At 34.9% G+C, this 15296-nt stretch overlaps 1 protein-coding gene across 1 annotated transcript; it reads right to left on the bottom strand.

The window, feature by feature from the left end:
* Positions 1-4031: 4031 nt before the first annotated feature.
* On the bottom strand, positions 4032-7540 carry LOC115965592 (protein NO VEIN). The gene is made up of 3 exons (XM_031084851.1): positions 7306-7540; positions 6263-6318; positions 4032-5286 (listed from the first exon to the last, which is right to left on the bottom strand). The coding sequence occupies exons 1-3, from the start codon at positions 7341-7343 to the stop codon at positions 4358-4360; spliced, it is 1023 nt and encodes a 340-aa protein (XP_030940711.1). The 5' UTR covers positions 7344-7540; the 3' UTR covers positions 4032-4357.
* Positions 7541-15296: the final 7756 nt, after the last annotated feature.

The raw sequence follows: 15296 nt of genomic DNA, 5'->3' as shown, positions 1-15296 counted from the left end.
TTTTTATATATATCTCAATAAAATAATATAAACTACACAATCAAATAATATATAAAAAATTTCTCTCTCTCTCTCTCTCTCTCTCTTAACGGTTGCTAAAAAAGAAATAGCAACCCATACCTAAATAAACTTGATTTTTGGGGTGTTGGTTGGTAAAATAACAATTAGGGGGGACACCCCCAATGCTAGTGCTTAGGAATGTAAACGAAACAAGTCGGTTATGAATACCTCGGGTTCGACTAGATAAAAAGCTCATTCATGTTTATTTGTTTATAAATAAGTCAAGTTTAAGCCTTAGTTTTAGCCTCGTTTAATAAACAAGTTGAGCCCAAGCAAAAAAATTTGTTCACGAACAAGCTTGTGAGCTTTTAGGCTTAATACAAAATAATTCAAGCATAGACTTATTTATAAGTTTATATGTGTTAGGTGAATATACTCATTACACATATCTTAATAATGACGTGGTCAACATAGGACCACTACCCAGTACCTTAATTTTTTCTTTCCCTCTAAACTGACCAAGATCCACTTTAGACTATAGTTACATTTAAAAATAAATTAATTAATTAAGTGGGCCAAATATAATCCTTCCATATCAATCATCTAAAGTAAACTTATGAAACATATTAGTATTTTGTCATTCTTTATAGTTACAAACAAATATTTTTCTAGTTCTTCACCATCTTATGTGAATGTAAAAATTTTATTTTGAACAATTGCTGAAACTATAGACAGGGAACGATGAATGAATGAATTTAATTATGTAAAATTTTAATTTGAATAATGACTAATTATAAGTAGGACTAGATGCATGATAAAATGAGTATACTGTTTTTTTCTCCCCATTAATTTTAGAGATTTAAGCATTTAATAGTGTAGTTTTTTTAGATCTCAAGCTCAAAAACTTGACTTGAGCTTGAGTTTGAGCTTAGTTTGACTAATTAATGAATTCAAGCCAAGCCAAACTCAAACTTTTTGGCTTTCCCACAAGTTTAAGCTCAAACACTATTTTTAGGCTTGTCACGAGCTTGAACTTTTGAATTTTCCTGGCAAGCCTTGAACATACACTACTCGACAAAACTCGGCTTGTTTTTAACCCTAGCTCAATAGGACCCCAAACATGGTGGATGAACCATGGCCATGCCATTAGAGTGTGATTGACAGCCTTGACACTTCCTGTTCGAGGCATCAAATTGTAGAGGATCGTTCTTAGCTTGGCTTTGGCTTGGCATGGTTGTACTACTGTCTAATTTTATTCATAAAAACAAAATTGAATACTCTAGTTTAAACTTCATAATCAACACTCTAGTTGTTGTTCTAAAAAAAAAAAAAAAAAACTCTAGTTGTTGTTAGTATTCTGACAGGTTCATTAGTTCAATCAAGAGGCAATCAATGGATCTTTAATGGGTTATTTTTAAAAGTGGAAGTGCTCTTAGACAAGCCTTTTTTCACCTTATTTGTTTGTCATAGCTATGGAAGTTATCTCCGAGCTCATTAATTAGCTGGCTAGCTGGTATGAAAGATAACTTCAAATAATATCCAAAAAGGTGGATTTCAATCATCTTTGTTTTGTAGATGATCAAATTAAATGCTTTTTGTTGCAGCGGATGAAACCGCCATCCTTGCGGCTCAGAGAGTTCTCTTGCAATCCAAACACATCTTTGGTTTGGTTGTTAATCAAGCTAAAAGTGAGGGTTTTTTTTTTTTTCCTCAGTTGTATTTGATGTAATGAAGTAGAGAATTATGTCCATCTTGAACGTCAAGATGGAGACTTGAGAAAGTTTAGCCGCCCAAGTATTTAAGACTAAAAATTTCATTGTGCTCCTGGAATATGTGGACTATAATGCTCAAGTTGGTTATTTTAAAAATAGGATGCACGTCACCACAATGAATTGTTATAGTATTTCTTAAGGCCTCATAATATCAACAAAATCTTGGATTTGAAATCTTTAGCTAGTATCTTAGATCACTCCAAAGGGATTAATTCAAGATATGTCTGGAACGGGGAACTACATACATACGAGAGAAAAATCAGGTGCTCAAACTGCTCTAGATACAGTCTTTATCACAAACTTTACTCGGCATATTATGTGCTCAACAGGTTAGACCTTCGGATGGACAGGTTGGATTTAAGAACCATTTGTAAATCTTCAGCTTTGCATGGTATTCTTTTGACTGTTAGCTTGTCGGACCTCGTTAGGCCTTGAGGTCTGTTAATGACTTAATGTTACTGAGGCTTAGAGGCCCAGTGCAAAGAGAGAACACATGGACCCACTTCCAATAAAGCTCAGATAAACACATCCAACAAGCTTTTGCACATGGATGTTGGGGAGAGCATCAAGATCTGGGAAGATGCGTGGCTTACTTCTACGGGGTTAAGCAGAATTATCTCACCCAGGCCTACAATGGATGTTGGGGAGAGCGTGGCCAACCTGATTGCACATGACAAAGCTGAGTGGAAGAGTGATTTGGTAAGAAGCATCTTCCTCCCCCTAGAAGCAGAGACCATCCTAAGCATTCCTATAAGTACCATGAACCCGGTTGACTCCCAAGTGTGGGCTTATACCCCCAATGGCACCTTTTCTGTCAAGAGTGCTTACAAATTGGCTGTCCGGTACCTTGAGGTCTCTAAGGGAAGTGATGGCAGACCTGGTTGCTCTGATACATCCAAAATGGAGACTATTTGGAAGCTGGTGTGGAGCTTAAAGTGCCCAAACAAAGTTAAGCACTTCTTATGGCGTGCTTGCAAAAATGCCCTGCCTACGAAACAATGTCTTATGTACCGAAAGGTTATTTTGGAGGACAATTGTGACTTGTGTGGGGAGTGTGAGTCATTGGGTCATATTTTATGGGGGTGTAGAGTAGCAAGAGAAGCTTGGAGCGAGACAAAGTTCAGGATTGGCAGTCTAGACCGCCCCCCTAAGGTTTTCATTGATGTGGTTTGGCTGTTAATGACATCTTCAGGGGAGAAGGATTGGGAGAAGTTTGCTGTCACGGCATGGCTGCTATGGAAAAATAGAAATTCTGTCAGGTCTGGGGGTACATGCAAGAGTGGGAAGACCATTGAAAGGGAAGCAAGGAAGTATGTGAAAGATTTTTGTGTAGCATGTCTACCTGAGAGCCAAAAAGCTCAACCAGCCCCTCGGGTTCAACATTGGACTCCTCCCCCTCAAGGTATGTATAAAGCAAACGTTGATGCTACTGTGTTTAAGGAGCAAAAGTGCTGTGGGATTGGTGTGGTCATTAGAAATGACAAAGGACAGATGATGGGTGCACTATGTAAGAAGATAAATCTGCCTTGGGTTGCTTTAGAAGCCGAAGCAAAAGCTGCTGAAATTGGTATTCTTTTTGCTTGGGACCTGGGTTTGAAGGATATTGTGGTGGAAGGGGACTCTCAGTTAGTGATGGAAGCGCTTAAAGGGAATGTTGTTCCAGCCTTGGCTATCCAAAAGATTGTTGAAGGTTCTCAGTGGTGCTTAAGTCGGTTCAAGACTTGGAGGGTTGAGCACGTTAGAAGAAACAACAATGGGGTTGCTCACTCTCTTGCTAGGAATGCCTTGTATGTTGATGATTGCAATATATGAGTGGAGGATACTCCCCTTGTTATTGAACTCCAAATTCAAAATGATGTAATTGCAATGGACCTTGGTCCGTATCAATGAATTCCAGTTATAGGTTGGCTATCAAAAAAAAAAAAAAAACAAGCTTTTGCACAGATAGTTCTAGCTACTCTGTATAATAATGTTCACATGCTAAACACAAGAGCATCATAGGCCTTCGGAGTTCGGACTAGTCATCATAATAACAATTAAGCTATACGTTTAAGGTTCTAGAAAGACTATTTAAAGTGTTTTGAATATGTGGCCAATTGATCCAGCATGAATAAACAATGAACTTGGTAATGGTAAGAGGCTCATTGTGATTGCTTACATAATTCAGATCTACCTTATACACATCATATGTAGGATTGAATACATGCTCATACAAAATAACCATACAATGCAATCCAATTTGATCCACACAATCACAAGTATTTCAATTTTCTCCACTTATATCATTGACGTCCATGACAAGTATTGGGTTACATTATATAGTGCCCCCAAGATACACAATGTTACCGACCTAGCCCTACTATTATTTGCTACAACTTGAGGAAAATGGTAGCCACAACTACACCATAATACAAAAAGAGACTTTATAAAGTTATAATTAAGAACATCTCTTAATCACTTATATAGCACAACAATAGACACTCATCCAATCCAATCCAATCCATACAATCCAAGATATCACAACAAATTATTTAATTTCTTAAGAGTCAAATAAAAATAATAATTAACTTGGAGGAATACTTTCTTCAAGAAGCTTTATTGAAGAAGTCACTTGAAAGAATACTTTCTTCAAGAAGTTTTGATTTGATCGACTCCTTGACGACATTCAATTGTTGATAAGATGAGCTGTCGATGGGGATGAACTTGAACATGGGAGCCAAACTAGAAACTGGAGCATTTTCAGAATTTTTAATTAGTGAGACAAAAGCATTGATGAAAGCAGAGGGTATGCAGTCAATAATCCCTTGGTTCCACTTGTTGTCTAAGAGAATAGTTTCCCTTGAGGAGGCAAGAAAAAAATCTGCTTGAATTATGAAGGGAAAGTTGGTAACCATCTCTGTGGGAAGATATGCATAGATCCCAGGTGAGCTCATCCCCCCGTGGAGGCGCTCTTCAAAAGGAAAGGCCAATGTGATCACCAACTCTTCAACTTCCATTCTCCTTTCTACTTTGTTTTCCTGCTTAACAGGAAACTTTTGTTTCCACATAAAGTAGTTGCATTCTCCCTCGTAACCCTTATCCTTTTCATCGGCAGAGAGATGGAATGTGTAGGATACAGCATCAATGTTCTTCCTCACCACCAATTCAGTCTCACTTGTAATAGCAATTGCACTTACGGTATTGAGCCTAGGATCCTTATTATGTTCTCGGACTGAAAGCCGCCTAATCTTTGATAGGAACAATAGTACTTCAGGATGAGCATTTGAAAGCTCATGCTTCACAGATTTGACCTTATCAAACTTCAAAGGTAAGACTATTGTTGTTGTTGGAAGAGTAGTCCCAGAACCATATATTTCTTTTATGTAAGAAAGAGATGGGTTTTCCTCTACCCATTCAGGAACTATGTACCCAAGTTTGCAATGTGGGCAAGGGTCTTCATTGAACCGTATCTGATATCCATTGCTGAATATGTATGGCTGAGAACTAACTAGAAAGACACTCTTAAATCCAATTCCTGCGTATTAACCAAAGGATCAGCTAATTAGAGCAATAAGAGAACTAATTATCCTGTCTGATAAAATCAATATCATTATGGTTTTATCATTTTCTTTCACTAAACAAGTATATAAAACATAATACTCTGGATTGACATCTTAAGATTAGCATAGAAATCAATTCATAGGCATTATGAGAGAGAGAGAGAGAGAGAGAGAGAGAGAGAGAGAGTTGAATTAAAGTTGTTATTTTAATATCTATATATAAATATGTAAAAGAATTTTCAAGAATAGAACCAAATACTGACAAACAATCAATTTTCCTCAAATATTTTTTTAGCCAAAAATATTTTGGGCTAAAACAAATAGAGCCTCACTTAAGATCATAGCTATTTTTTGGGGCAGGGGAGTTAAACCTAGATATTATCTTCTACTCATTTTCACAAGAGGAAGGGTCATTTGAACTAGAGCTCATTGGTGACTAAGAATATACATTATGTATTAAATACCTAAAGACTAAGAATACACATTCCCTCATACCTTGACTTGTTTTGTTCATATTTTTTTATAATTAGTATTCCAGTGTTCTGACTTTGCAAAATTTCATCATGGAAGAAGATTTATTATAGATTTTATGCTTTGAACTCTCTTCGTAAGGCAACAATATCTCACCCCTAATTCAAGCAACAATTGTAACCCTTATTTCATATGACTTTTAAGTGAGCATTAATAACTCCAAAACATATTAACTCTCAAGTTAGCATTTATCACCTTAGAGAATAATATGTGAAAGTTGTTCTAGTTCCACACCCTTTTTGGCTGATTATCAGGGAGTTTTGATGTTTAGCTTAAACAAATATGTCAACAATGTTGTTCTTGTTTTGACTCCTTTCCCGGTGAAACCAATTAATATTGTTAATAGACTTCTTGACAAATTAAATAGCCTTTTGAGTATAAACCACAAAAGTTGTAATTCTAGAAAACTAGGTAAAGTACCTTTTTCTCCAATATAACCACGTTTCTTGTTGCCTTTCTTGGTGGACTGACCAACACTGCAAATAGAGTCAATGTCTTTCGATGAGAAACCTTTCTCATTGTAAATATCAATCTATACATCATAAGTAAATATACATACATATATATATATATATATATATATATATAAGATTACATTGGAACCCACCGCAACTCAAATAAAGGTTATTGTGTAAATGTTGTCAGTTGTGAGTATAGACTTTCTCTAATTTTAAAGTAATAGATATAAATTGACATAATATAGGAAAAATTAACAATTAAAACTTTTTTAATATTAAAGAAGTTTAATTAAACCTTCTCTATTCCCTTGCCTTTACTTCCTTCTCCTCCCCTTCCATCCAAACACAATTGTAAGATGGAATTTGTCAACAAAATACAACAACTTGTCAATTTGTCATCTAAGTGAGTTTGGCATCATGCAATTTCTAGTAGTCTATTTGTTAAAAGATGAGACATTAAGATAAGGGAAAAACTAAGGTCCTGTAGTTTTGTCCAAAAGATAAAAGTTAATTTAAATAAAAAAAAAAAAAAACTAACTTTATGACTTCTTAGGTAAAATGTGAGAAAAAAGCACAATAAAAAAAATTAAAATCTTCTAACCAAACTCACTCCTTCGAAATCGTGATTTTCAATTAAAATTGGGATTTTTTTTTTTTTTTTTTTTTGTTGAGAAATAGATCATCACGATATTTATTGAATATCGGGTAAATCAGCAACAACATTACATACTCCATCTAAACTAAAAGTGGAAAAGAAAGATTTTCTCTTGGGCTAACGTATGTGCTACCATATTGCTTTGCCTTAAACAATGAGAGAATGAAAAGAGCTAACAGTGAGGGTGTGATAATCATTATTCATACATTTAAATATGATTTTCAAGTTCACAATTTCTGTGCATTTTGAGTATGTGTGTGTGTGGACTAGTTTTTACTCTAACAAAAACTCACACAAACATATACTATTAAGAAAGTATGAATAAGATTGAGAAATTAAAAGTAAGTAACCTGAATGAGTTCCATGAGAAAATGTGCATCCTTGGCATAAAGCTTAGCAGAGAGGTTCTTGATTATGAAGATCCTCTGTCAATGGGTTCTGTTCCCCTCCAATGGAGAACTTTGTTCTACGTATCTGTTCAATGTGTTCTCTCGCTGCAGCCTCCATATCCGTACGTAACAACGACTTAGCAAAACACACACACAAAGCTGGAGAACCAGAGCTTTCTTCGTTAGCTTAAAGAGAGGGAGAGAGAACAGAGTGAGGGACAAAGTGTGAAATGTACACATATATATATGCTGAGGAAGCTTAATGAAGAGGGTAAACCTGCCAAGTATAACAAAGGTGACAGAGACAAGAGAGAGAGAGAGAGAGAGAAAAGTAAAGGGTCCTAGGATTGTACGGAAATTGGAGCTTTGCATGAAGCTTTACACACTGATTAGACTTTTGGTCGCTTTTGTCATATTTCCAGAGAAGACTAGAGACTTGAGAGTGTGGAATCATACGGGACGACCAAGACTTTTGGGACATGGATCCTCTCCATTTCACGAATGGAGAATGTCCATTTTAGGGTCAGTATCAACTTGAAATAAATCTAGGATCTAAAATATTCTACCTTAATTAAAATCTAATAACAGGATAGGAAGTAGCGTGGGAGATACAGAGGCTGGTGTTTATGCATATTATAGGGTTGATTGTCTTCCCTTTGTTGTGCCTCATTTTCTAATTTATTGGATTTTCTTAAATTTTCAATTACTTGTTTGCAAACTTTCGACCCTTTTTTTTTTTTTTTTTCCTGTTCTTTTGGGGGAGAATTAAATGCAAAGTTATATTTTTGAAACCTCTTGTCAAAAAATTGTAGAAGCTGTTCCTGTCAATTACTATTCATTCATGCATTATCATTTATCACTGAGCAACAACATTGATTCCTATCCAAAAAAAAAAAGGTGAAATATTCAGCCAATGGCAAGAATTATGTTTACTAGTTGCTGGCTATTGATAAACACTGGCCTTTGAGGGGAGGCAAATAGGTCTGTTGAGGACTCTTTCTAGTGATACTTGAAGTTCTAATATAAAGAATATTTGAATTTCATGGCTGAGTTTTGAGGGAAGGCAAATGGATCTGTTGAGGACTCTTTCTTCGGCATTGTGCTATTCATTTGAAAAATCTACATCATTTGTTGGGCAGTTTCCACTATTGAATTTTCTAGATTGAAGGGTTGAGATCTGTTGGATATTGCTTGTTGGTCTCATCAATATTCCTATCCTAGGTATAATTTTTTCTGGATTATTTTGAATCATCAGTAACTTGAGTGGAAAGACCCTCGAAAGTGCCAAGTACTCCGGGCTACTGCATTTCATGTACAATGACACTTGGGATTCTAGAGCTTTGATACAAATAACGCTTCCATTAGGAGGAGGCATCATACTGGGAGATGGGGCAAGTTGTATAACATGAGGCATGTTAAAGTGATCAAGCTAAGACCGAAAGTTGAATAATATATATGGAATGTACAGATAATATCAAATGGTTATGAACTAAATTAACACATTCGAAACATCAAGGACTATTTGGGCACATAAATGGATCATTAATGGATTATTTTTAAAGGAGGAAGGGGTCTTAGACAAGAAGCCCTTTTTCGTCTTATTTGTTTGTCATAGCTAAGGAAGTTTTCTCCAAGCTAATTAGCTGGCTAGCTGGTATGAAAGATAACTTCAAATAACATCCAAAAAGGTAGCTCTCTATCATCTTTGTTTTGTGAATGACCTAATGCGTTTTGTTGCAGCAGATGAAACCACCGACCTTGCAGTTCAAAGAGTTCTCTTGCAATTCAAACACATCTTTGGTTTGGTTCTTAATCAAGCAAAAAGTGAGGGGGATTTTTATTATATTTTTTTTCTCAGTTGTATCTGATGTAATGAAGCAGAGAATTGTGTCCATCTTGAACTTCAAGAAAGAGACTTGAGAAAGTTTAGCTGCCCAAGTATTTAAGACTAAAAATTTCATTGTGCTACTGGAATGTGGGCTATAATGCTCAAGTTGATTCTTTCAAAAATAGGATGCACAGAAGTTGGAAGCACAAAGAGTTGGCTTAGTCATGAGGTCTTGGATTTGAAATCTTAAACCAATGTCTTGGTATCATGCCCAAGAGATTTCTTGTTGTAACAGTTTGATATGTGTTGAACATGAGACTATATATATCCGAGAGAATAATCAGGTGCTCAAAGTGCTCTAGAAACACTCCTAATCACAAGCTTTAAGAAAGAAAGGATAGAACCATTTGTAGTATTCAGCTTTGGGTGATATTCTTTTGACTGTTAGCTTGTTGGATCTCGTTAGGCCTTGAGGTCTGATGTAGTGCAATCTAGTATGTTTTTTCTTTCCCAGTATCATCTGCTAATGCTACTGAGGCTTAGAGGAACAATGTCATATTGTGCTGTCCATTGATGACAATGGTCTTGGCCTTGGCTGAGTATAACCCACCAATAAAAAAATATCCCTGAATTACATACGTAAAAAGAGAACCACGGACCCACTCAACAAAATCCAGATGAACATATCCAACACGTTTGTGCAGATTATGTGCTCAACAGGTTTAGACCTTCTGATGGAAAGGTAGGAATTAAGAACCATTTGTAAACATTCGGCATTGGTGGTATTCTTTTGACTGTTAACTTGTTAGAAAAGCCTGATATCCTGCAGTAAAGATCTTTGACCTCTTAAGGCCTTGAGGTCTGATTTCATGCAATGTATGTGTTTTTTTTTCTTAGTGTCCTCTGTTAATGTTACTGAGGCTTAGAAGCCCTAATATCGTATAGTGCTGTCCAATGATGTCAAAGGTCTTGGGATTGGCTGAGTATAACCCAGCGAAAAATCTCCTAAATCACGTAAAAGTATATTATGTTTCTGTTTCATACAGCATCACCCTTACCATGTGTGTGGCTCACACAGAGTGTGATGCTATATGAAGCGGAAACATCATATATCTTCTCCTAAATTATAAATGCAAACCCGTTTCCAACAAAATCCAGATGAACATATCCAACAAGCTTGTGCAGATAGTTCTAGCTACACTTGATGATAATGTTCACATGCTAAACACGAGAACATTATAGGCCTTCGAACTAGTCATCATAATAACAATTGAACTAGACGTTTAAGGTTCTAGAAAGACTATTTGAAGTACTTTTAAAACGAGGTCAATTGATCCAGCATTAACAAATAATGAATTTGGTAATGGTAACTAGTGAGATTAACATGGTCAATGAAGTGATATGAACTTCGCAAACTTAAAAACTTAAGTGCAGAAAATAAATAAATCAAAGAACAGAAAATTAAATATTTCTGTCCAGCATATAGCATTAAAAAGAAAATGGAAATAAACCAAAACTAATGTCATGACCCATGACATTAATTAGGCATATTTGTGCTTTAATCAAAATGCAATCAAATTTAGGCTCATTGTGATTGTTTACATCTTTCAAATCTATCTTACATAGGACTCAATACATGCTCATACAAAATAATCATACAATCCAATCTGATCCATAGAATTCTCGAGTATTACAATTTTTTCCACTGATGTAGGACACAATTTACTATTTAATTATTCTAATTTATTATTATTGATATTTTTATGTTAAAAAAACGTTATTTTAGGTTTAGGTGATTTATTTCCTTGTTTTTAGGTGCATTTAATGCTTTTTAGGTCAAATTTGATTCCTGTTATGGTTAGGTATCAATTATGAGTTATTTTAGATTATATTTTCTTGTTTGTCAAGTTTTAAGGAGTCCTTAAATAGGCCCCTAAGTCTGTAAACGTTTTTCATAGTTTATTATCAATAAAAAATTTAGACTTGTGTCTATTGTGTTCTCTGGTGGATTCTAGACCTATCACCACAGACGTTTTGTCAAATTTTCTTCTGGTGGATTCTAGTTTTATTCTCTTTGTGAATTCAGGGAAACTCTTATGGATTCGAGGTTTACTACTCAGGAACTAACAGTTTAGTTTCTATCCATCAAAGAAAGCATTGTGTGTGCTTTCTTTAAACTTCCGCGACATCATCCACTTATTATAATATTATTGATGTCTATGACATGGATCGTGTTTCTTCACTTATTATAATATTATTGACATTCATAACAAGGATCATGTTGCATTACAGTGCTCCCAAGCCACACAAGGATCGAGTTGCCTAATATTATTTGTTATGACTTGAAGAAAACAATAGTCATATCTATACTATATTTCAAACAGTTTAATAAAGTTACGGTCAAGATCTCCTCTTAATTACATATATGTCACAATTCATTTAATTGCTTAAAAGTCAGCTGAAAAAGACAATTAACTTAAAAAGATTAAAAGTACGATAATATACTTCAAATTATTTCAGGGTCATATATGAGAAAGACTTTGTTTTGGTCCACCGCACAACAAATCCAAAAAGCCCAAACCTGAGGCCCCAAAAACCTGATAGTTGGACCTTTGCAACCGTGCATACAGTGTACGCACTGTCGCACAGCCAAGAGGCCCATGACCAATGCAACCTAGCTTTTCAAGGAAACAAAACTAGCCACGCATATATTGTGTGTGTTTGGATTCCACTTAGCTGCGTCTGTGTCTGCGTCTGCGTCTGTCTTGCTGTGTTTTCATTCTTTTTTTTTTTTTTTTTGGGTTTTCACGCATTTTGTAGTAATGCGGTTACTGTTTATGCACTGTTCATTAAACAGTAACCACAAATATTGACTTTGCATAGTAAACAGTGTATACGTGCACTGTTCATGGATCAACAAATTACACTTTTCAGCAATTTTTTAATTAAAAATGGGTCCTACGATACTATTCACACATTTAAAAATTATTTTACTACAATGTTTTCAGTTTGTAATTTTCAGTTTCAGCAAAATAAGGCAGAGTTTGGATTCAACTTATTCTACGTTTGTGTTTTTGTGTCTCTTTTTTTTTTTTTGGCCTGCCGTTGTTTTTGACTTTTCAGCCTGTTCACTGTACACTTTTCATCAACTCATGTACTGTTCACAACAAAATAAGCGATGGAATACACACCAGTGGGTCCCATTTACTGTTCACGGACCCACAAACTTCACTTTTCAGCAACTTTTTCATTAAAAATGGGTCCCACGATACTATTCACACATTTAAAAATTATTTAGTTACAGTGTTTTCAGTTTTCAGTTTTCAGTTTCGCAAAATAAGTTCTAACCAAACAGACCTAAAGTTCTATCCAAACAGACCTATTGTATGCACAAGAAATTTTCCATTTTGCCCAAATTTAACCTTCTAAAAATTTAGCTTTTTAGTTACACCAAAAGTTACTTTATCTATTATACCTACACAAATACTGCAGCAGTGGATTTATTTTAGCTATCAACATAATAAAATAATATAAACATCACAATAAAATAATATAATCACTACAATAAAATAATATATCCCACTAACCAAAAAATACATACACAGCACCAGCCACCTCTACCATCAGCCACAGCCACAGCCGCCACCACCACCACCACTCTACTTTGGCAACCATGACACAACATAGAGGGAAAAAAAAAAAAAAAAAAAACGTAACCACAATCACAATCACAACCCCATCGCCACCGGTCACCACAACCAAAATCCACAAACCCACTGTCAAAATCATCCACCACCACTATTATAGCCAAAATCAACCACCACCACCACAACCACCAAACCCATATGAAAATATATTAAAAGAAAAAAAAAAAAACAAACAAACAAACTCAATCACAGCAAAGAGAATAGAGAGATGGTGTGGGTCTGATCGGAGGACTGGGTGGAGGCGTGGATCGGCGGAGTGGGGAGGACTGGGTGACGTGGGTCTGATCTGAGGACTAGGCGGAGGCATGGGTTGGAGGTGTGGATCGATGGCTTGGGGCTTGGGCTGGTGACATTGAGGTCGGTGGAGTAGCACGAACTGGGCGATGGGGCTTGGGGAGATCGGTGATGGGGCTTGGCGTGGGTCGGCGAGTTGGGTTGGCGATGAGGGAGCTGGTCGGGGAGCTGAGGGATGAGGGAGATGAGGGAGGCTGGCGAGCTAGAGAGAAAAAAATTGAGGAAGAAAGAAGAAAGAAGAGAAGCCGGGGAGAGAGAGAGAGAGAGAAAAAAAAAAAAAGGAAATGATTATTTTAATGAGAGAGGAGAAAGAAGTGTAATAATTTTTTTTTTTTTAAGCTTTGAGCTATAGTACACATCTAAAGATAGATGTGTACTGTAACTGAGGAGCTAAACAAGATTTAGCTCCCCTACATACTAATTTTTTGATATTTAAGAATTAAAAAATACCATTATATCTATATAATATCAATGCTGTGAATGCTCTAACATAGGTACAAAAGTTAAAAACATTTGATAACGGTGACATTTGCCAGTATATGCATGGCAAAAAGACATTTATTACTCCTAATCACGTGCATTTAATGCATTGTTGAACATGCCTAACTATTGTACTTGGTGCAGTTGTTCAATTCCCAATCACAAAATTTTATACTCTTTTAACTTTTAATCTGAGCTATACCTATAGTGCACGGCGAAAAAAAAAAAAACATACATATTACTTTAACCATATGCATTTAATGCATTGTCAAACACAGTACAATGACAGCTTATTGCACATATTAACGTATGCACCTCTACCTAAAATAGGGCCGAAACATGGATTTTAAAACAACTGCTTAACCTTTATATAAAGAGAAAGCTAGTAGAATTTCATTATAAATAGCTCCCCTACGTATTCGTCTCTTTAGCATCTTCGATAAGAGAATTAAATATAAAAGATTTTTTTATTTTAAAAAGTAAATCCATAAAATAGGTTATTGTCCATTTTCTAATGAACTCTCTATATCCTAATTTTTTTTTCTCATGAACAGTAGCTTATTAAGTCTAATGAACTATTGTTCATTCTTTAAATATTTTTTTCTATTATAATAATAAGGTATTGAATAAAAAAATATTAGAAGATATGTAGTTGTTAAAAAAAGAATAAACAATCAATAAAGAAATAATATTTAAATGAGATAGAAAATAAGATAGAGAATCTGTTAGAAAGTGTATTTGAAAAAATAGGTAGCTAAATGGTAAAAGTCACTGTTTATTCTCCAAATAGTACAAAAATTTGCCTAATTTGCTGGAGATTCTCGAATAAGTTTAAAAACGTCAAATAGAGGTCTAATAAGAACTCTGAAGAGTCCTATAAACTTAAAGGAACATTTAGAGAGGTGCAAGTAAATTCTTTAGTTTACTATTTTTTAGCCATTAACAAAGAAAATATGTGCAATTGAAAATCCACTAATCTATGTGAAGAAATAAATGACATAAGCTTGAAATTAATTAGGCGAAATTATAAATTACATCCTTTAACTTTAACATGTTCTCAATCCATTCATTTAAGTTTCATTTTTTTTTTCCTCTCAATTTAGTATTTTAACTTCAACTCATTTTTACTGTAGTCCTTCCGTCTAGTGCGAAATATTAATCTATCAAAATGATGTTGTTTTGGAAAGTGAAAAATATTAAAACTTTTTAGAATTATGGTTAAATAATTAAATTCATTATTATCTAATAGCTTAAACTTTTGGAATAACTCGTACTTTAACAAAACTATTGGTGAGATTGGACCACTAGATTGGACAAAAAAAATTGAAAACAAATTTAAGTTAAATGACTTAAATTAAATATTAAAAAAAAAAAAAAAAACTATATTACCTTTGGAAAAGTCTCTCCTTCAATTGCATCCTCCTTACACCAACAACAAGATTTGGTGGTCCAACATACCAAACTTCCATGGAAGTCTTAGTCTTTCTTGTTATGTCCTGCGAGCAAAAGAAAAATAGAAATAGAACACTATAAAAGAAAAAGAAAAAAAAAATGGAGCATGAAATGAATCAGAAATTGCATTGCTTTGGGGATTAAAAGAAATTGATGAGAGAGAGAGAGAAGTCCAAAGAGTAGGAAAGTAA

The sequence above is a fragment of the Quercus lobata genome, chromosome 10 (assembly GCF_001633185.2).
Source record: "Quercus lobata isolate SW786 chromosome 10, ValleyOak3.0 Primary Assembly, whole genome shotgun sequence".
NCBI lineage: Eukaryota > Viridiplantae > Streptophyta > Magnoliopsida > Fagales > Fagaceae > Quercus > Quercus lobata.
The sequence above is the reverse complement of the archived record's forward strand: the minus strand, read 5'-3'. Positions and strand labels throughout refer to the sequence as shown.